Source organism: Macaca nemestrina, chromosome 2, assembly GCF_043159975.1.
Source record: "Macaca nemestrina isolate mMacNem1 chromosome 2, mMacNem.hap1, whole genome shotgun sequence".
Classification (NCBI taxonomy): domain Eukaryota; kingdom Metazoa; phylum Chordata; class Mammalia; order Primates; family Cercopithecidae; genus Macaca; species Macaca nemestrina.
The window spans coordinates 15,923,459-15,938,441 of record NC_092126.1 but is presented as its reverse complement, the minus strand read 5'-3'; the positions used below and the strand labels follow the sequence as shown (position 1 = coordinate 15,938,441).

The 14,983-nt window shown below is 46.1% G+C and overlaps 1 protein-coding gene across 3 annotated transcripts in view; it reads left to right on the top strand.

Moving 5' to 3' along the window:
* The window catches only part of LOC105470952 (glycerol-3-phosphate dehydrogenase 1 like), a 62,519-nt gene that overhangs the window by 36,518 nt on the left and 11,018 nt on the right, over nucleotides 1-14,983 (top strand). For all 3 annotated transcript variants that reach the window (XM_011723313.2, XM_011723314.3, XM_011723312.2), the window contains exon 5: nucleotides 4,633-4,745. In XM_011723313.2, coding sequence (XP_011721615.1) covers nucleotides 4,633-4,745 — 113 coding nt within the window. The remainder of the gene's footprint in view (nucleotides 1-4,632; nucleotides 4,746-14,983) is intronic.

The following is a 14,983-nucleotide window of genomic DNA, read 5'->3' as shown; positions in this document are numbered from 1 at the left end:
CACCTATTATCTTAGCACTTTGGGAGGCCAAGGTGGGATGATCACTTGAGCCCTGGAGTTTGAAACCAACCTGGGCAACATAATGAGATCCCATCTCCACAAAAAATATAAAAATTAGCCAGGTATGGTGGCACACACCTGTAATCCCAGCACTTTGGGAGGCTGAGGCGGGCAGATCACCTGAAGTCAGGAGTTTGAGACCAGCCTAGCCAACATGACAAATGAAACCTCATCTTTACTAAAAATACAAAAATTAGCTGGGGGTGGTGGTGCATGCCTGTAGTCCCAGCTACTCGAGAGGCTGAGGTGAGAGGATTGCTTCAGCGTGGGAGGTGGAGGCTGCAGTGAGCAGTGATCGCACCACGGCGCTTCAACCTGGGTGACAGAGCAAGACCTTTTCTCTAAAAATAAAAAAGGAGACATGAGCACTAAGTGCAGTGTGGGATCCTGGATTGGGCAGGGAGGGTTGCTGTGGAAGACAATGCAGAGGTGATTGGTGAGATTTGAATGTGGATTGTATGTTAGATAATAATATTAGGTAAACATTACATTTTCTGTATTTGATCATTGCGGTGTGGTTATCCAGGCATCCTTTGTTGATGCATAGGGACTATTTTAAATTATGGTAGGTTCAGGAATCGTGGCCCCCTTGAGTCTTCTGTGGAGGGAAAAGATAGGGCAGCTTCAAGTCTTCAAAATCCTGTCATGGTGAACTACAGTGCCCTCTTGTGGTGAGGTCTCCCTTCGTTCTTGGGGTATACACACAGACTCAGAGACTTTTTATCCAGTCATTCCACAAATATTTTTCAAACCCTCTTATATATCAGGCATGGTGCCAAATGTCTAGAATACATAAGCTCCTTATGGATCTTCTAAGCACACAAACACATATGGAATCACGAACTAAAATAAGGGTTTTGAAGGAGTTTTATTAATTAGGTTAATTGCCTCTAAAACTTGGTGTGACAGAGAAAGGGGATTTTCCTGTCTTTGGTTTACATCGAGTTTTGGGCAGCCTTCCCACATGGGTGTCCAGCATTATCTGTTCCGTACAGGTGCCCTGAGTCCCTGCTTGCCACGTCACTGTTTATGACTGGGGTTTGTTGTTGTTGTTGTTGTTTTTGAGATAGAGTCTCACGCTGTTGCCCAGGCTGGAGTGCAGTGTAGAGATGGGATTTTTGTAGAGATGGGATTTTGTAGAGATTTTTTGTAGAGATGGGATTTTGTAGAGATTTTTTGTAGAGATGGGATTTTGCCATGCTGAGCAGGCTGGTCTTGAAATCCTGACCTCAAGCAATCCACCTGCCTCAGCCTCTCAAAGTGCTGGGATTACATGCGTGAGCCAACACGCTGGTTTATGACTGGTATTATATTAATAATAAAATTAGTGGGCTGGGCGTGGTGGCTCATGCCTGTAATCCCAGCACTTGGGAAGACCAAGGCAGGTGGATTGCTTGAGGTCAGGAGTTCGAGACCAGCCTGGCCAACATGGCGAACCCCATCTCTACTAAAAATACAAAAATTAGCCGAGCATGGTGGCACATGCCTGTAGTTCCAGCTACTCAGGAGGCTGAGGTGGGAGAATCGCTTGAGCCTGGGAGGTGGAGGTTGCAGTAAGCCGAGATAGTGCCACTGCACTCCAACCTGGGCAACACAACAAGACTCTGTCTCATAAATAAATAAAGTTAGTACCTCTTATCCATGATTTAAGGTAATAAATTTTAAAAGGTACCTTTGAGAAAATATGAGATTGCTGTAAATCAAGCCCACCTTTTGGATGGACACTGTGTGTTATTTGCAGCCACAGAGGAACCCATAGACCCTACATTGTATCTATGGTAAGCCAAGAGTGTGCGTTCCCCTGCCCATTCCTCAGTTTGTTCACCAGCATCCCAAGCATCCAGCTGCAGACTGCTGGATTAAAGTGACTTGAGGGAGGGGCCAGTCTGCAATGTTCAGGAGCATCCTTCATGTTAGAGGCACTGAGCAGTGGGAGGAGGGACATGGTGAGGCTGTAATATGATGTAGGGGCCAGGGGCTGGTTTACCCAACCCAGATGATGCAAGAGTGTTGCAGAGTCACCTAGACAGCCTGGTGGACTGTTTAAAAAGGAAGAGAACAGTTTGCACAAACTGACATAGTTCTAACATTTGGAAAAGGGGAACTCAGCTAAATGAAAGAACAGTAATGCTACCGAGTAGCCTGTGTTTCTGAGTATTGGGTGTAGATATTGTGTTTTATTATGAAACTTTTCAGAAAACAAAAGTAGAGCAGTATCATGAACCTCACGTGCCCATCACCCATCTTTAGAAATGATTAACTGAGCCAGTCTCTTTTCATCCACTCCCCACCCTCTCTCAACCCTCAGATGGCCTGGATTATTTTGACATTGTGTCACTTCTTGGTGTAATTTTTGTTGTTGACAATCTTGCTGGTTTTTTGGCTTTTTTTTTTTTTTTTTTTTTTTTTTGAGACGGAGTCTTGCTCTGTCACCCAGGAGTGCAGCGGCGCGATCTCAGCTCACTGCAACCTCCACCTCCTGGGTTCAAGCGATGCTCCTGCCTCAGCCTCCTAAGTAGCTGGGATGACAGGTGCATGCCACCATGCCCAGCTAATTTTTTGTATTTTTAGTAGAGACAGGGTTTCACTGTGTTAGCCAGGATGGCTTCAATCTCTTGACCTTGTGACCTGCCCACCTCAGCCTCCCAAAGTGCTGGGATTACAGGTGTGAGCCACCGCGCTGGCTGACAATCATGCTTTTTTGTGCTTTGGAAATGTATAGCTCTAATTCTGATGTATGTTTGTTTGATTTTTACTTGTTTTAACCTCTCTCTTCCCATCCCCAAGAGGTGGCATAGGATAGAGGCGCAGAGCATGGGCCCTGGCAGCCAGAGCAGTATATGGGTTAGAATTTGGGCTCTCCTTCTACCAGCTGTTTGACCACGGGCAAGTTGGCAAACCTCTCTGGGCCTCTGTTTCCCTATCTGTACATGGAGAAAATCATAATAATAAGCATGCATGGCCAGGCGCGGCGGCTCACGCCTGTAATCCTAGCACCTTGGGAGGCTGAGACGGGTGGATCACGAGGTCAGAAGTTCAAGACTAGCCTGGCCAACATGGTGAAACCCCGTCTCTACTAAAAATACAAAAATTAGCCGGGCGTGGTGGTGGGTGCCTGTAATCGCAGCTACTCAGGAGGCTGAGGCAGGAGAATCGCTTGAACCCAGGAGGCGGAGGTTGCGGTGAGCCCAGATTGCGCCACTGCACTTCAGCCTGGGTGACAGAGGGAGACTCCGTCTCAAAAAAAATAAGTAAATAAAAAAATAAGCATACAAATGTCAGCTAACTCCATGATTATTACTTGGGATCTCTGAGTGCTTCTTACCACTGAAAGACTGTTTTCACATGTAATTCTCATTTAGCTGTACCGTAGTATTGTTACCGACGAAGCAGAAGCTGAAGGAGGTTATATCAGAGGTTTTCATACTTGTCTGCCCATTGGAATCACCTGGGGAGTTTCAAAAATGATTGATGCCCGCTCCACTCCAGAGATGGTAATTTAACTGGTCTGAGATGAGGCATGGGCTTTGGTATTTGTGAAGATCCCCAGATGACTGTTCTGTGCAGACAGGCTTGGGAACAGCTGGTCTCCCACCTCGAGGCAGACAGAGCCCAGGTGCTGTAGTATTCAGTGTGTCTTCTGCTATCTCTGTGTGGTGACATTGATTTGGGAGCCAGGACTTGGCTGGTAAACCTTATGATCCTGATTTTCAGTCTCTTTAGAGCTGGGTAGGGTGCATTTGGTTAACCTCACCCTGAACCCCACCAACCACAGCAGATTTCACATCAGGCTTTGTGTGTAAGACTTTATTTTTGTTTGTTTTTATATTTTAATCAAAGGTTTCCAAAACAAAAAAATATATATAACTATAATAAATATGTGAAAACTAGTGAACGTCATCACATCCCAGGCACTGTCCCAAAGGAGGGGAATATAGTGGTGGCAAAAACAAGGACTCTGACAGCATTTCCATCTTCTCAAATTCAGAGGAAGCAGATGATAAAATCACGTATATGTTATGTTCCCAATTTTGAGAAAAATTTTTTTTTTTTTAGACAGAGTCTCACTGTGTCAACCAGGCTGGAATGCAGTGGCGCGATCTTGGTTCACTGCAACCTCCACCTCCAGGTCCAAGAGATTCTCCTGCCTCAGCCTCCCAAGTAGCTGGGATTATAGGCGTGCGCCACCATGCCCAGCTAATTTTTGTATTTTTAGTAGAGACAAGGTTTCATCATGTTAGCCAGGCTGGTCTCAAACTTCTGACCTCAAGTGATTCACCTGCCTCAGCTTCCCAAAATGCTGGAATTACAGGTGTGAGCCATCATGTCTGGCCAAGAAAAGCTTTAGATTCACATTCAGTCAGTTAAAAATGTATGTCAAATTGTAAATGATCACCTCTATTGGAAACGGGATATTTTTACTTTATATCTGCTCCTATGTATTTTCTAAATATCCTATCATGAACATATGTTACTTTTATAGTAAGTAGAAAGTTATTTTAAAGGGTATTAGGTGTGAAAATTAAGATTAGAGACTACTATTAATATCCTTTTTGTCTAACCTTTTGGCAGGCAGCAAAGTAATGGAGAACGGCCTTCTCTTCAAAGAACTTCTACAGACTCCAAATTTTCGAATTACCGTGGTTGATGATGCAGACACTGTTGAACTCTGTGGTGCGCTTAAGGTAAAGTCAGCCTCAGGGGAGGAGTTCATCAAGCAAGGCAAATGTTAGCATCATTGAGTGTAACCCTCAAGAACGGGCTCTGTGTTCTGTGCACCCACATCAGCGAAGAATAGTGAATCGAGAGCCTTGTTTATAACTTCCTGTTTTGCTGCAGCCTTTCCTGGGTGGTTCAGTTCCTCTCTTACTCGTGGCTTGCTTTAACTTGTAAATATGGGGGGACTGTGATGTTTTGGTCTTTGGGAAGTTGGCAGCATTGATATTTGGAAAGTATGGGAGTTCCTTGATGGTAGGGTTTCACCCAGGAGCAAACGATTCTATTCATTCACATTTTTCTCCCACACTTCATCCTGAGCAGGAAAAGGATCTTGTTCCCTCTGAATTATGCTACTCTACTAGTTTGGCTGGTTGTTCTTGTTAAGGGGAAAAATAATCTGCTGCTGGTAGAGGTTTTTCTAAGAATAGTTTTGTCTTTGCCCTCTAGAGGGAGAAGATGTGATTAAAGAAGCGCCCTCCATTGGCCAGGGGCTTGCTGGATTTTTGTAAGTGGAGAGCTGTACAGTATGCACTCTTTTGTGTCTGACTTCTTTGATTGGAGGTGTATTTTTGTTTGTTTTGATGTAAATGTTAAGAGGTACTTCATACAGAAAAGTACAAAAATAGTAAGTATATAGTTTATGTTATCTTTTTTTCCCCTCTTTTGAGGAAAAGGGAGGTCTCCACACCTGGGTTCCTGACTTGTTGACTGCTGGCTTTTAAAGCCTTAGGCACTGTCCCTCACTCTGCCGGGACTTGGGGAACAGCCAGCAGGAAGCTGTGCTGTGCGGCAGCAGCTACCTGCTCCTTCCCCCTCACAATCCAAGTTGCCTTCATTTCACTACCATCTACAAAAAAGAGTGGGGGGAACGGGGAAATAAAAAGTTCTCAATGTGAATGCCCCTTTTGAGCCGCTTCTGAGTCATCTCTTGTGCAGCAAAAAGCCACCCTTCAGAAATTTGAGCACCTAGGGAGGAGGTTAGGCAATCCACCAGTCATCTGTGTGTGTTGGATGGAAGTTGCAAAGGTGGAAAGAATGCCTGTCTATGCTTTCTCATAAATTGAATATGTTTTTTTTGAGTCAGTAGTTAAAATCACTCTCTAGAATTAACATCGTGTGTATATGTGTGGTCATGATATACAATGAGCATTTTTAAAAATTGAAGCCAATTAAATGCTTGGGCTCCTAGGGAGCACACATGCATATTTCTGAACGCCTGTGTGGGGCATTCTTTGCATTAGCATTACATTACATGCAGGCCCAGTTACACATGTGAGACACTGACTTTGGCTGCTTTGTTTATTTTTGTTGGTTGAGATTTTTATGTGTTTTTAATAGTCCTTCATTAAACTAATTACCACTCAACAGCAGGGGGCATCATGAATGCCTAATTGCTCAGTGCTGGCCTGAGCTGCTCCAAAGCTGTTTTTAAGTGACTGGATGTTTTTAGTGGTCATGGAGAAGCTGTGAAATCCTGCCCAGAACAAAGAGTCTAGCTTGAGGTGAGGGCTTTGGAAAAGCTGCTGCTAACGGGAACCCATGCTGGTCTTGTGTCTGAACTCAGAATGGCTTTCATTTTTGCTGGCAGGAAGACTGTCAGTGGATGTGCCTGCTACCTTGATGGAAAGTGATTCATGGGGGATGCAAGGAGGTGGGGGTTGAAGGCCCTTAACCAACCTCCCTGCAACTTCGCACCTAATCTTTTAAAACGAGATCGGTTACCATCATTCCTATGGGTTTGCGTCAGAGCTGAGATTTTTGAAAACTGAGAAACAAGCACTTGTAGCAATTATTAAATCCAATCATTGTCTTGTACAGATAAGGAAATCGAGATCCAAAGAGCGAATGACTTTAGGGTAGCAAACACCAGCACAGTCAGAGCATGAACACGGGTTTTAAGAGTCTTAGCCTGGTTTCTTTGGTTACTACGTACAACTTGACCTTTCTGGTTAGTAACCAGGCAGCATGAATAAAACGAAGCCCTCTCTCATCAGAGCCTGCCAGAGCAAGGACACATGGCCATATGTTGCTTTCATTACATAAACAACAGTGATGGGATGTTCCCCCCGACTATAACATCGTCATATTCCTTGTTTTCACACAACAGAAAGGTGTAAAGAAGGAAGTAAAAATCAAATCACTGACAATCCTACATCCTGAAATAACCTCAGTTAATGTTTGTTGTATATACCCTTCCAATGTTTTTAGTGTGTACATGTGTGTATGGCTCCTTTTTAAAACAAAAACTAGATCTTACTGTTCAGGTAGTTTGATTGTGTGTGTGTGTTTTGTTTGTTTGTTTTTAAGACAGAGTCTCGCTCTGTTGCCCAGACTGAGTGCAGTGGCACAATCATGGCTCATTGCAACCACAACCTCCCAAGCGCAAGCTATCCTCCCACCTCTGCCTCCTGAGCAGCTGGGACTATAGGCACATGCCACCATGCCCGACTAATTTTGTTTATTTTTTGTAGAGATGGAGTGTCGCCGTGTTGTTCAGACTGGTCTTGAACTCGTGGACTCAAGCAGTCTTCCCACCTCGGCCTCCCAAAGTGCTGGGATTACAGGCGTGACCCACTACGTCTAGCCATTGATGTGTTTTACTTTTTTTACATACAGTCTTTATTAATATTCTCCATACTAGCCAATTTACAAAATATACATTATCTTTTTGTACTCAAAAATGTGGAGCATTTGACTTACTAGGAAAAATATGAAAACAGCTCTCTACAAGGATAAAATAGGAAATTCAAAGGAATTATGCATAATCATTTTGTACCAGTGCCTCTTACTGCCTTCCGAATGTCCTTCACGAACTCTTAGCTGCATTCATCTCTCAGTAAGGATATATTCTTTTTAAAAATCAACTTTAAGTATAATTCATGTAATTAGGCCAGGCATGGTGGCTCACACCTGTAATCCCAGCACTTTGGGAGGCCGAGGCAGATGGATCACTTGAGTATGGGAGTCTTAGACCAGCCTGGCCGATAGAGGGAAACCCCATCTCTACTAAAAATTACAAAAATTAGCTGGGCGTGGTGGTGCGTGCCTGTAATCCCAGCTACTCAGGAGGCTGAGGCATGAGAATCGCTTGAATCTGGGAGGCAGAGGCTGCAGTGAGCCAAGACCGCACCACTGCACCCCAGCCTGGGCGACAGTGAGACTCTGTCTCCAAAACAAAAAAAGTGTAATTCATGGAATCAAGCTGCATCTATTTAAAGTTTATAATACCATGGGTTTTGAGAGTTGTGTGCATGCACTCGTGAAAACCACTACCAAAGTACACAACGTTTCCATTATCCCCAAACAACTCCACGTGTCCCTTTGAGGTTCCTCATCACACCAGCCTCCAGTTGGGCTGCCAACTAATCTGCTTTTATATGCCATCGTTTGCATTTTCTAGGATTTTTATAAGTGGAACTGTACAGTATGCCCTCTTTTGTGTCTGGCTTCTTTGATTGGAGGTTTATTTGTTTTTTGTTTTTGTTTTTGTTTTTGTTTTGAGACGGAGTCTCGCTCTGTCACCCAGGCTGGAGTACAGTGGCCAGATCTCAGCTTCACCCGCCTGAGCTTCCCAAAGTGCTGGGGTTGCACGCGTGAGCCACCACACCCAGCCTATTTTTCACACCTATTATGCATGAATTCATAGGGAATCAGTCCCAGCAGCTCAGGCTCCTTCCCATTGGTTCCAACAAAGTGTGCTTCCCTGGGTGGAGCAGGCTGGTACTTCAGTCTAATCCAGGTACCTTTCTCTTTGGCTTCCTTCTTTTTCTGATCATTTTCTTTCATGTGTTTCAGGAAACTATCTCAGCTCTTAGCATAATATGCTCCATACACTCTTTAATTCTCTTGGCGAGAATCTTGCCCTTAACTTGTTTACAACAGTGCCAGCAGCATGCCGGGGAACATTGTAGACTCTTCCAGTTTCGCCATGGTAATACTTGTGGGACATTCCTTTTTGAACAGTGCCCATACCCTTGATGTCTACGATGTCATCTTTTTAAAACGAGTTTTTTTAGCTTATGTATTTATTTTTTTTTTTTTTGAGACAGGGTCTCAATCTGTTGCCCAGGCTGGAGTGCAATGGTGCAATCTCAGCTCACTGCAACCTCTGCCTCCTCGGCTCAAGTGATCCTCCTGCCTCAGCCTCCTGAGTCGCTGGGACTGTAGGTGCTCACCACCATACCCGGCTAATTTTTGTATTTTTTGTGGAGACGGAGTTTCACCGTGTTGCCCAGTCTGATCTCAAACTCCTGGACTCAAGCGATCCATCAGCCTTAGCCTCCCAAAGTGCTAGGATTATAGACCTGAGCCACCACGCCCTGCCAATATCACCTTTCTGATAGATTCACATATATGTGGCCAAAAGAGCAACTTCATGTTTTCTAAAAGGCCTAGAGAGCATATATCAGGTACTTCTCCTCTTTCCCTTTTGTATTCCTCATTTTGGTAAATTACTGGAAGATGGTGATTCTGGCCAAAAGGCTATCATTTTTAATAGATTCTTTATCAGGATTAAGTTTCATTAACAGAGACCAAAAATAATACAGGTTGAGCATCTCTTATCCAAAATACTTGTGACCAGAGGTGTTTTGGATTTTGGATTTTTTCGATTTTGGAATATTTGCATTATACTTACCAGTTCATCATCCCTATTTGGAAATCCAAAATGCTCCAATGACTGTTTCCTTTGGGCATCATGTTGGTGCTCCAGAAGTTTCAGATTTTGGAGCATTTTGGATTTTGGATTTTCAGATTAGAATGCTCAAACTGTACTCGCTGAACAAGGTAGAAGCTTCTTCCTTTCTCATGTAAAATCCAGAGTATATATGACAATTCTATTCTACAGAATTCGCAGGGACCCAGACTTCTTCCAGCTCACTTGGGTGCCTTAGCCCATTTTGTGCTGCTATAACAGAACACCTGAGACTGGGTGATTTATAATGAACAGAAACGTGTTGGCTCATAACAGTTCTGGAGGCTGGGAAATCCAGTATTGGGCACCAGCAGTTCTGGTGTCTCATGAGGGCACGGTCTGTTCCACGTGGCACCTTGAATGCTTCTGGAGGGCAGGAGCGCTGACCCTCACGCAGCAGAGGAGTGGAAGAGGCAAACAGAGAGCCACTCCCAGAGTCTTTTTTCTAAGGAAAAGCCTCAGTCCATTCATGAAGGCAGAACACGCATGACCAAAACACTTCCTGTTAGACCCCACCTCCCAACACTGCCACAGTGGCCACCAAATTTCAACATGGGTTTTGGAGAGGACAAACACTGAATGGCATAGGGTAGCATAGGGTGTGGCCCTTGTCTTTCTGGTCTGTGAAGGTGACCAGAGCATCAACGTCACATCTGCCTTCCAGGCAGCAAGGTTAAAAAAAGAAGAAAGAAAAAAAAAAGAAAGGGCAAAGGGCACGTGGCAGCTATCTTTCAAGGAAGGTTCTGGAAAATCAACCTTGTCACTTGGCTTCATCTCAGTGGGTACACTAAGTGTGACCATAACTAGCTACAAGGGAGGCTGGAAAATCATTTTGGGGATCTTTTTTCTGGATAGCCATACACTTGCATTGAAATAAGAGACTATTATTGTGGAAGGAAAGAATAGATTGGGGATAAAGCAGCAGCCCATGGCACAGGCTGGTGGTGTTCCTTTATGGCGCTGTTCTGCAGTTCTCATTGCTGGGCATGTAGGTTTGCTCCAGGGCTTTGGCTGTGATGAACCATGCCAGGATGCCCAGCTTTGGGTCTCATCTGTAGTCAGGGCCACTGCTCACCCAAGAGCACCTTTATGTGAGTGAGAGCAAGGCCTGCATAGTCCGACATGCTAGCCACTAAGCATATGTACTATTTACATTTACATTCAAGTTAATTAAAATTCTTAAAAACTAAAAATTCCATTTCGGCATCACAGTAGCTACATTTTAAAGACTCAGTGGCCACGTGTGGCTAATGGCTACTGTATTCAATAGAGCAAATATAAAACATTTTCTATCATTGCAGAAACTTCTGTTGGACAATGCTGCTCCAGCTAAGGCAGCTTCATATTGGTATGACCAGCTTGGTGGGCCAGGTGTGGACCTGCCTCAGCCTTCCTTGACATCTCAGCCAGGCTGCCTTAGACAGGGGCCAGCAGCAAGCAACATGTGGCACCTTGCCTTTAGTAATCCCAAACCCTGCAGACAGTCTCCTCTTAGCAGCTAGCCTCAGGAGTCAGGTGGATTGTTGGACTGAGAGAAAACAGTGAGTACTGACTTGGGTTTCAGGGAGGCAGTTCTTGCTGGGTGGTGAGAATGTTTGTGTAACCTGCAGGTAGCATGGGCTGGTTCTCCTGTTGTATATTCTTTTTATGGGAAGGCGGAAGTGGGAGAGGATTGAGCCCCATCCGACCCACCCCTATTCAGAACTGGAAGGAGTGCACTCGGGAGTTGATGACTGCCTCTGAGTATTGCCATCACCCAGGAGATGGGGAAGGGCTACACACGTCTGTCTTCTGAAAAATATGGTATTTTTAGCTCCAAAAAAAGTTTAAAGCAGATTTAGATGCACAGTGGATAATGATAACGTTCACATCTGAGTGATCTCGGAGGACATCTGCTCGGATGCTATTCCAACACGCTCTGACTGGCTCAGTATGTTTATTTTTCTTTTGACAGGGATAAGTGGTGGAGGGAGAGAACGAGGATTTCAAGATCTGTCATAAGGCGACTAAACTGGGTTGCAGCCCAGGGTCCTCTTAGAAGAGAGGCGTTTATTTACCCTGCACTAGGTCTCCTGATCTCCCCTGGTGGGGAGGTTAGATGCCTAGTGAAAGCTTCTAGTAGAAGCTTTGGGGTGGTCTAGACTCCCATGCCCTGCAGTGAAGGGGCTGCAGAGGAGCTGTGAGGGAGCGCCCAGGCACCCTCATCTGGCTTTTCTGAGTACAGCAACACGGAAGCACTGCTTTGGAGCTCAGGGCCTGTCCGTACAGTCCTGCTTGGATGGTTCCGGTTGCAGAGAGCTCCTGCTAAATCTTTCCTGTTGGGTGGGGTCAGCTCTTCCTGTCAGAAAGTTCTCATCTGGACTGTGCGGTGGCCTCTCTGTGCCTTTCACTCCCTGGTCCTAGAGCAGCACAGCGTGGCGTGATCTCCTCGGCAAGCTCCTTCCTCTGTGTGCCTCAGTGTCCTATCATGTTACCATGATAGTAGGACCTGCCCTGTCACAATGTTGTGAGGTTTAAATGAGGTCATAATATATGAAGCTCTTAGAACAGTTCAATAAGATTAGCTGTTGCTGTTTTTTATTACCTTTTCTTCTCCTAAGCTTTTTTTTTTTTTTGAGACAGGCTCACTCTGTCACCCAGGCTGGAGTGCAGCGGCGTGATCTCAGCTTACTGCAACCTCCGCCTCCCTGGCTCAAGTGATCCTTCCACCTCAGCCTCCCAGGTAGCTGGGACAAAAGGTGCATGCCACCACACCTGGCTAACTTTTTGTATTTTTGGTAGAAACAGGGTTTCACTATGTTGCCCAGGCTGGTCTCAAACTCCTGAGCTCAAGCAATCCACCTGCCCCGGCCTCCCAAAGTGCTGGGATTACGCCCAACCTAAGCTACCCTTTTTACCTCCCAAGCCCTGGTGTAGGCCAGGAGGCACTCTCCTTTGACACCGAATTGCAAAGGGTCAGGCAGGTCTTTTGACCAAGGGTGGAGGAAGGGCGGATTTCCCACACCGGAGCAGCAAGGCACAGGGGACAGAGCGGGCTGCAGAGCCAGGCACCAGGAGCACATCCAGACTCCATCTCTTACCCGTGAGGTGTTCTTAGCAAGCCACTAAACCTCTCTGAGCCTCAGTGTACCAGTTGGGAAGTAGTAGGAGGGTAGGTGCATGCTTCAGAGTTGTGGGAATGGTGATGAGGCAGTGTGTAACTAGCCTGGGCTCCCTGAAGGCACATAATAAATCAGTGCCTCCCCTCCTCTGTTGACTTGTTGAACAGAAGTCCATGTTCTCTCCCATTCAGCCCACAGGCATTTCCTGGGGTTGGTTTTTCATATAACAGTTTCAGAATGGTTCATGTTGTGATGGACGGGGACACAGGGACACAGTTCGGGGGGCATCAGAGAGCAATTTCAGGAATCTGACGAGTTGGCCAACAGCCTACGCCTCGCCACATTGCATGGCAACTTCAATAAAACCACTTGGCCAGCTCACCCAAGGGCTGGCCTCTGGGCTTTGGCAGTCAGCCCACCTGCATGTCCCCAGGTGTCAACCTGTTGCCCCAGCACTGGTTGCAGCCCCAGTGCAGGCTACAATTGCACCAACTTCCCTGAAAGAATGGCAGTACCAGAAGGGCCTTGAAAAATCTTGTCCAAGCCCTGAATTTGACATCTGCGGTGAAGATGGCCTGAGAAGCGGAGTGGTTGGCCCTAGGTCACACTGTGACCGTGTAGAGGCTCTCTGGATGTCAGTGCCGTGTACCGCTTCTGCCTCCTTGTAGCCTCCTTAGCTGGCTGCGATGCTGGGAAGGGCGTCCAGACCTAGGTGGGCCCAGCCCCAGGTGTTCTTATGGTTCCTGCTCTTTAGCCTCTGCATACTACTCATCCTAAAAGGTCTGGGTGTCCCATCCTGACTCGGCAGCCCACCCCTTCTAGAAGCAGAGCTGCAGAACCGGATCCCACCCGACCCCCAGCGTCTCTCCAGGCTCCTTTCACACAGTCTCTGCCTTGCCTCTTCCCTCATGCTGCCTGCTGCTGAGCGTGTGTAAGCCGGGAATTGCCCCCGTCCATCGTCCCTGCACGTGCAAGTTTGAGATGATTGCTGTCTGAGAACCGATGAAACCTACAGTTCGCATAGCCTGTGTGGTAGGAAGAGGCTGAGAAGCTTTTGCAGGTTCAGGCACGTTGGTACCTTGCGAAGCCATATGCACTTGGTCAGGCTGTCAGTTCCTAGGACCAATTCCTCATCAGCTCTGCCTGCATCATTTTTCGAGAATTTTTCTACTTTTTTCTTTCTGTGTTGACTGCAGTGAGAGGCATAAGCGGCAGCCCCAGTAAGCTCTCACATGATTGCTAAGGAAGAGAAGACGCTGGGGGGCCTTCCTATCCCCGTCCTTTATTCTCTGGCCCTCTTTATTCCACGTCACCCCGTGGGAGAGGGCAAGAGAGGACTCTGTTCTGTGGGCCTGTGGGGAGTAGACGGAAACTTCAGGAGGCCCAATTGGATGTTTTTGTCATGTGAAGTAGCTTTGTGCCTCAGTCTCCTGGCGAGCAATAGCTGTATCTAAATGACCAAGTCTGTTTGTCATGGTGACCCGGCCACATCATTGCTATGTTTGATGTGTTTTATCAAAAACTGCCTGTGTACTAGAGCAGATGTTTTTATTCCCCAGCTCATTCTGTTTTTTCACCTCATCCCTCACATTTTATAGGCCCGATGTGTTAAGAAAAGTTATTCTTTCACTATAAAACTTGGTTTTATTAAAAATACACTTATTTTAACTCATTTCCCAAACGAGCTTCATGTTTTAAAATCTCCCAGGACTCTCTGTATAGTCACCAGGTATTACTGGAATTGCTAGTGTGGTTAGATAGTTGGATTTTTTTTTTTTTTTTTTTTTTTTTTTGGTGCTGAGTGTTCTTGGTGAAGAAGCTGGAAAAGTGGAAGGGGCCAGGAACCCAGGGGCTCAACTGAAGTTCCCACTGAGTTGCCACCTGTGCAGCTGTGCAGGTGTTGCTTGTCACAGGTGCTGATCTGACTTTTCCTTCTTATTTGAAGCCCAGCTCAGATGTCACCGCCTCCATTTGGCCTCCCTGCTTTGAACGGAAACTTGTGGCTCCTACCGCTTGTCAGCACACTCTCTCCCCCCTGCCTTTTGATGTGCTTTGTTGTGTCTCTTTTCTCAGTCAGATTGTCAGCTCCTTGAGGACAAGCTCTGAGTCTAACTCTGATCTTTGCAGCTCTCCCCTGGGGGCATCTTCAGCCCCTGCATTCCCCCGGCACCCGCCAAGCCCCTGCAATCGCTGTGTGCCTCCAGGGCTGAGTGAGGTGCTCCCCGCACAGTACATGCTCAGTGCATACCTGTCGAAACGGAATTTGATTCTCAGTACCTTTTATGGAATATCACTTTCTGCTGAGCCTTTTTGTACACGTTTTACTTTTCCTGTAAGATCAGGATTGGGAAACATTTTGCATCAGGGCCAGATATCAGAGGCTTTGCGGAACATACGGTCTCTGTGGCAA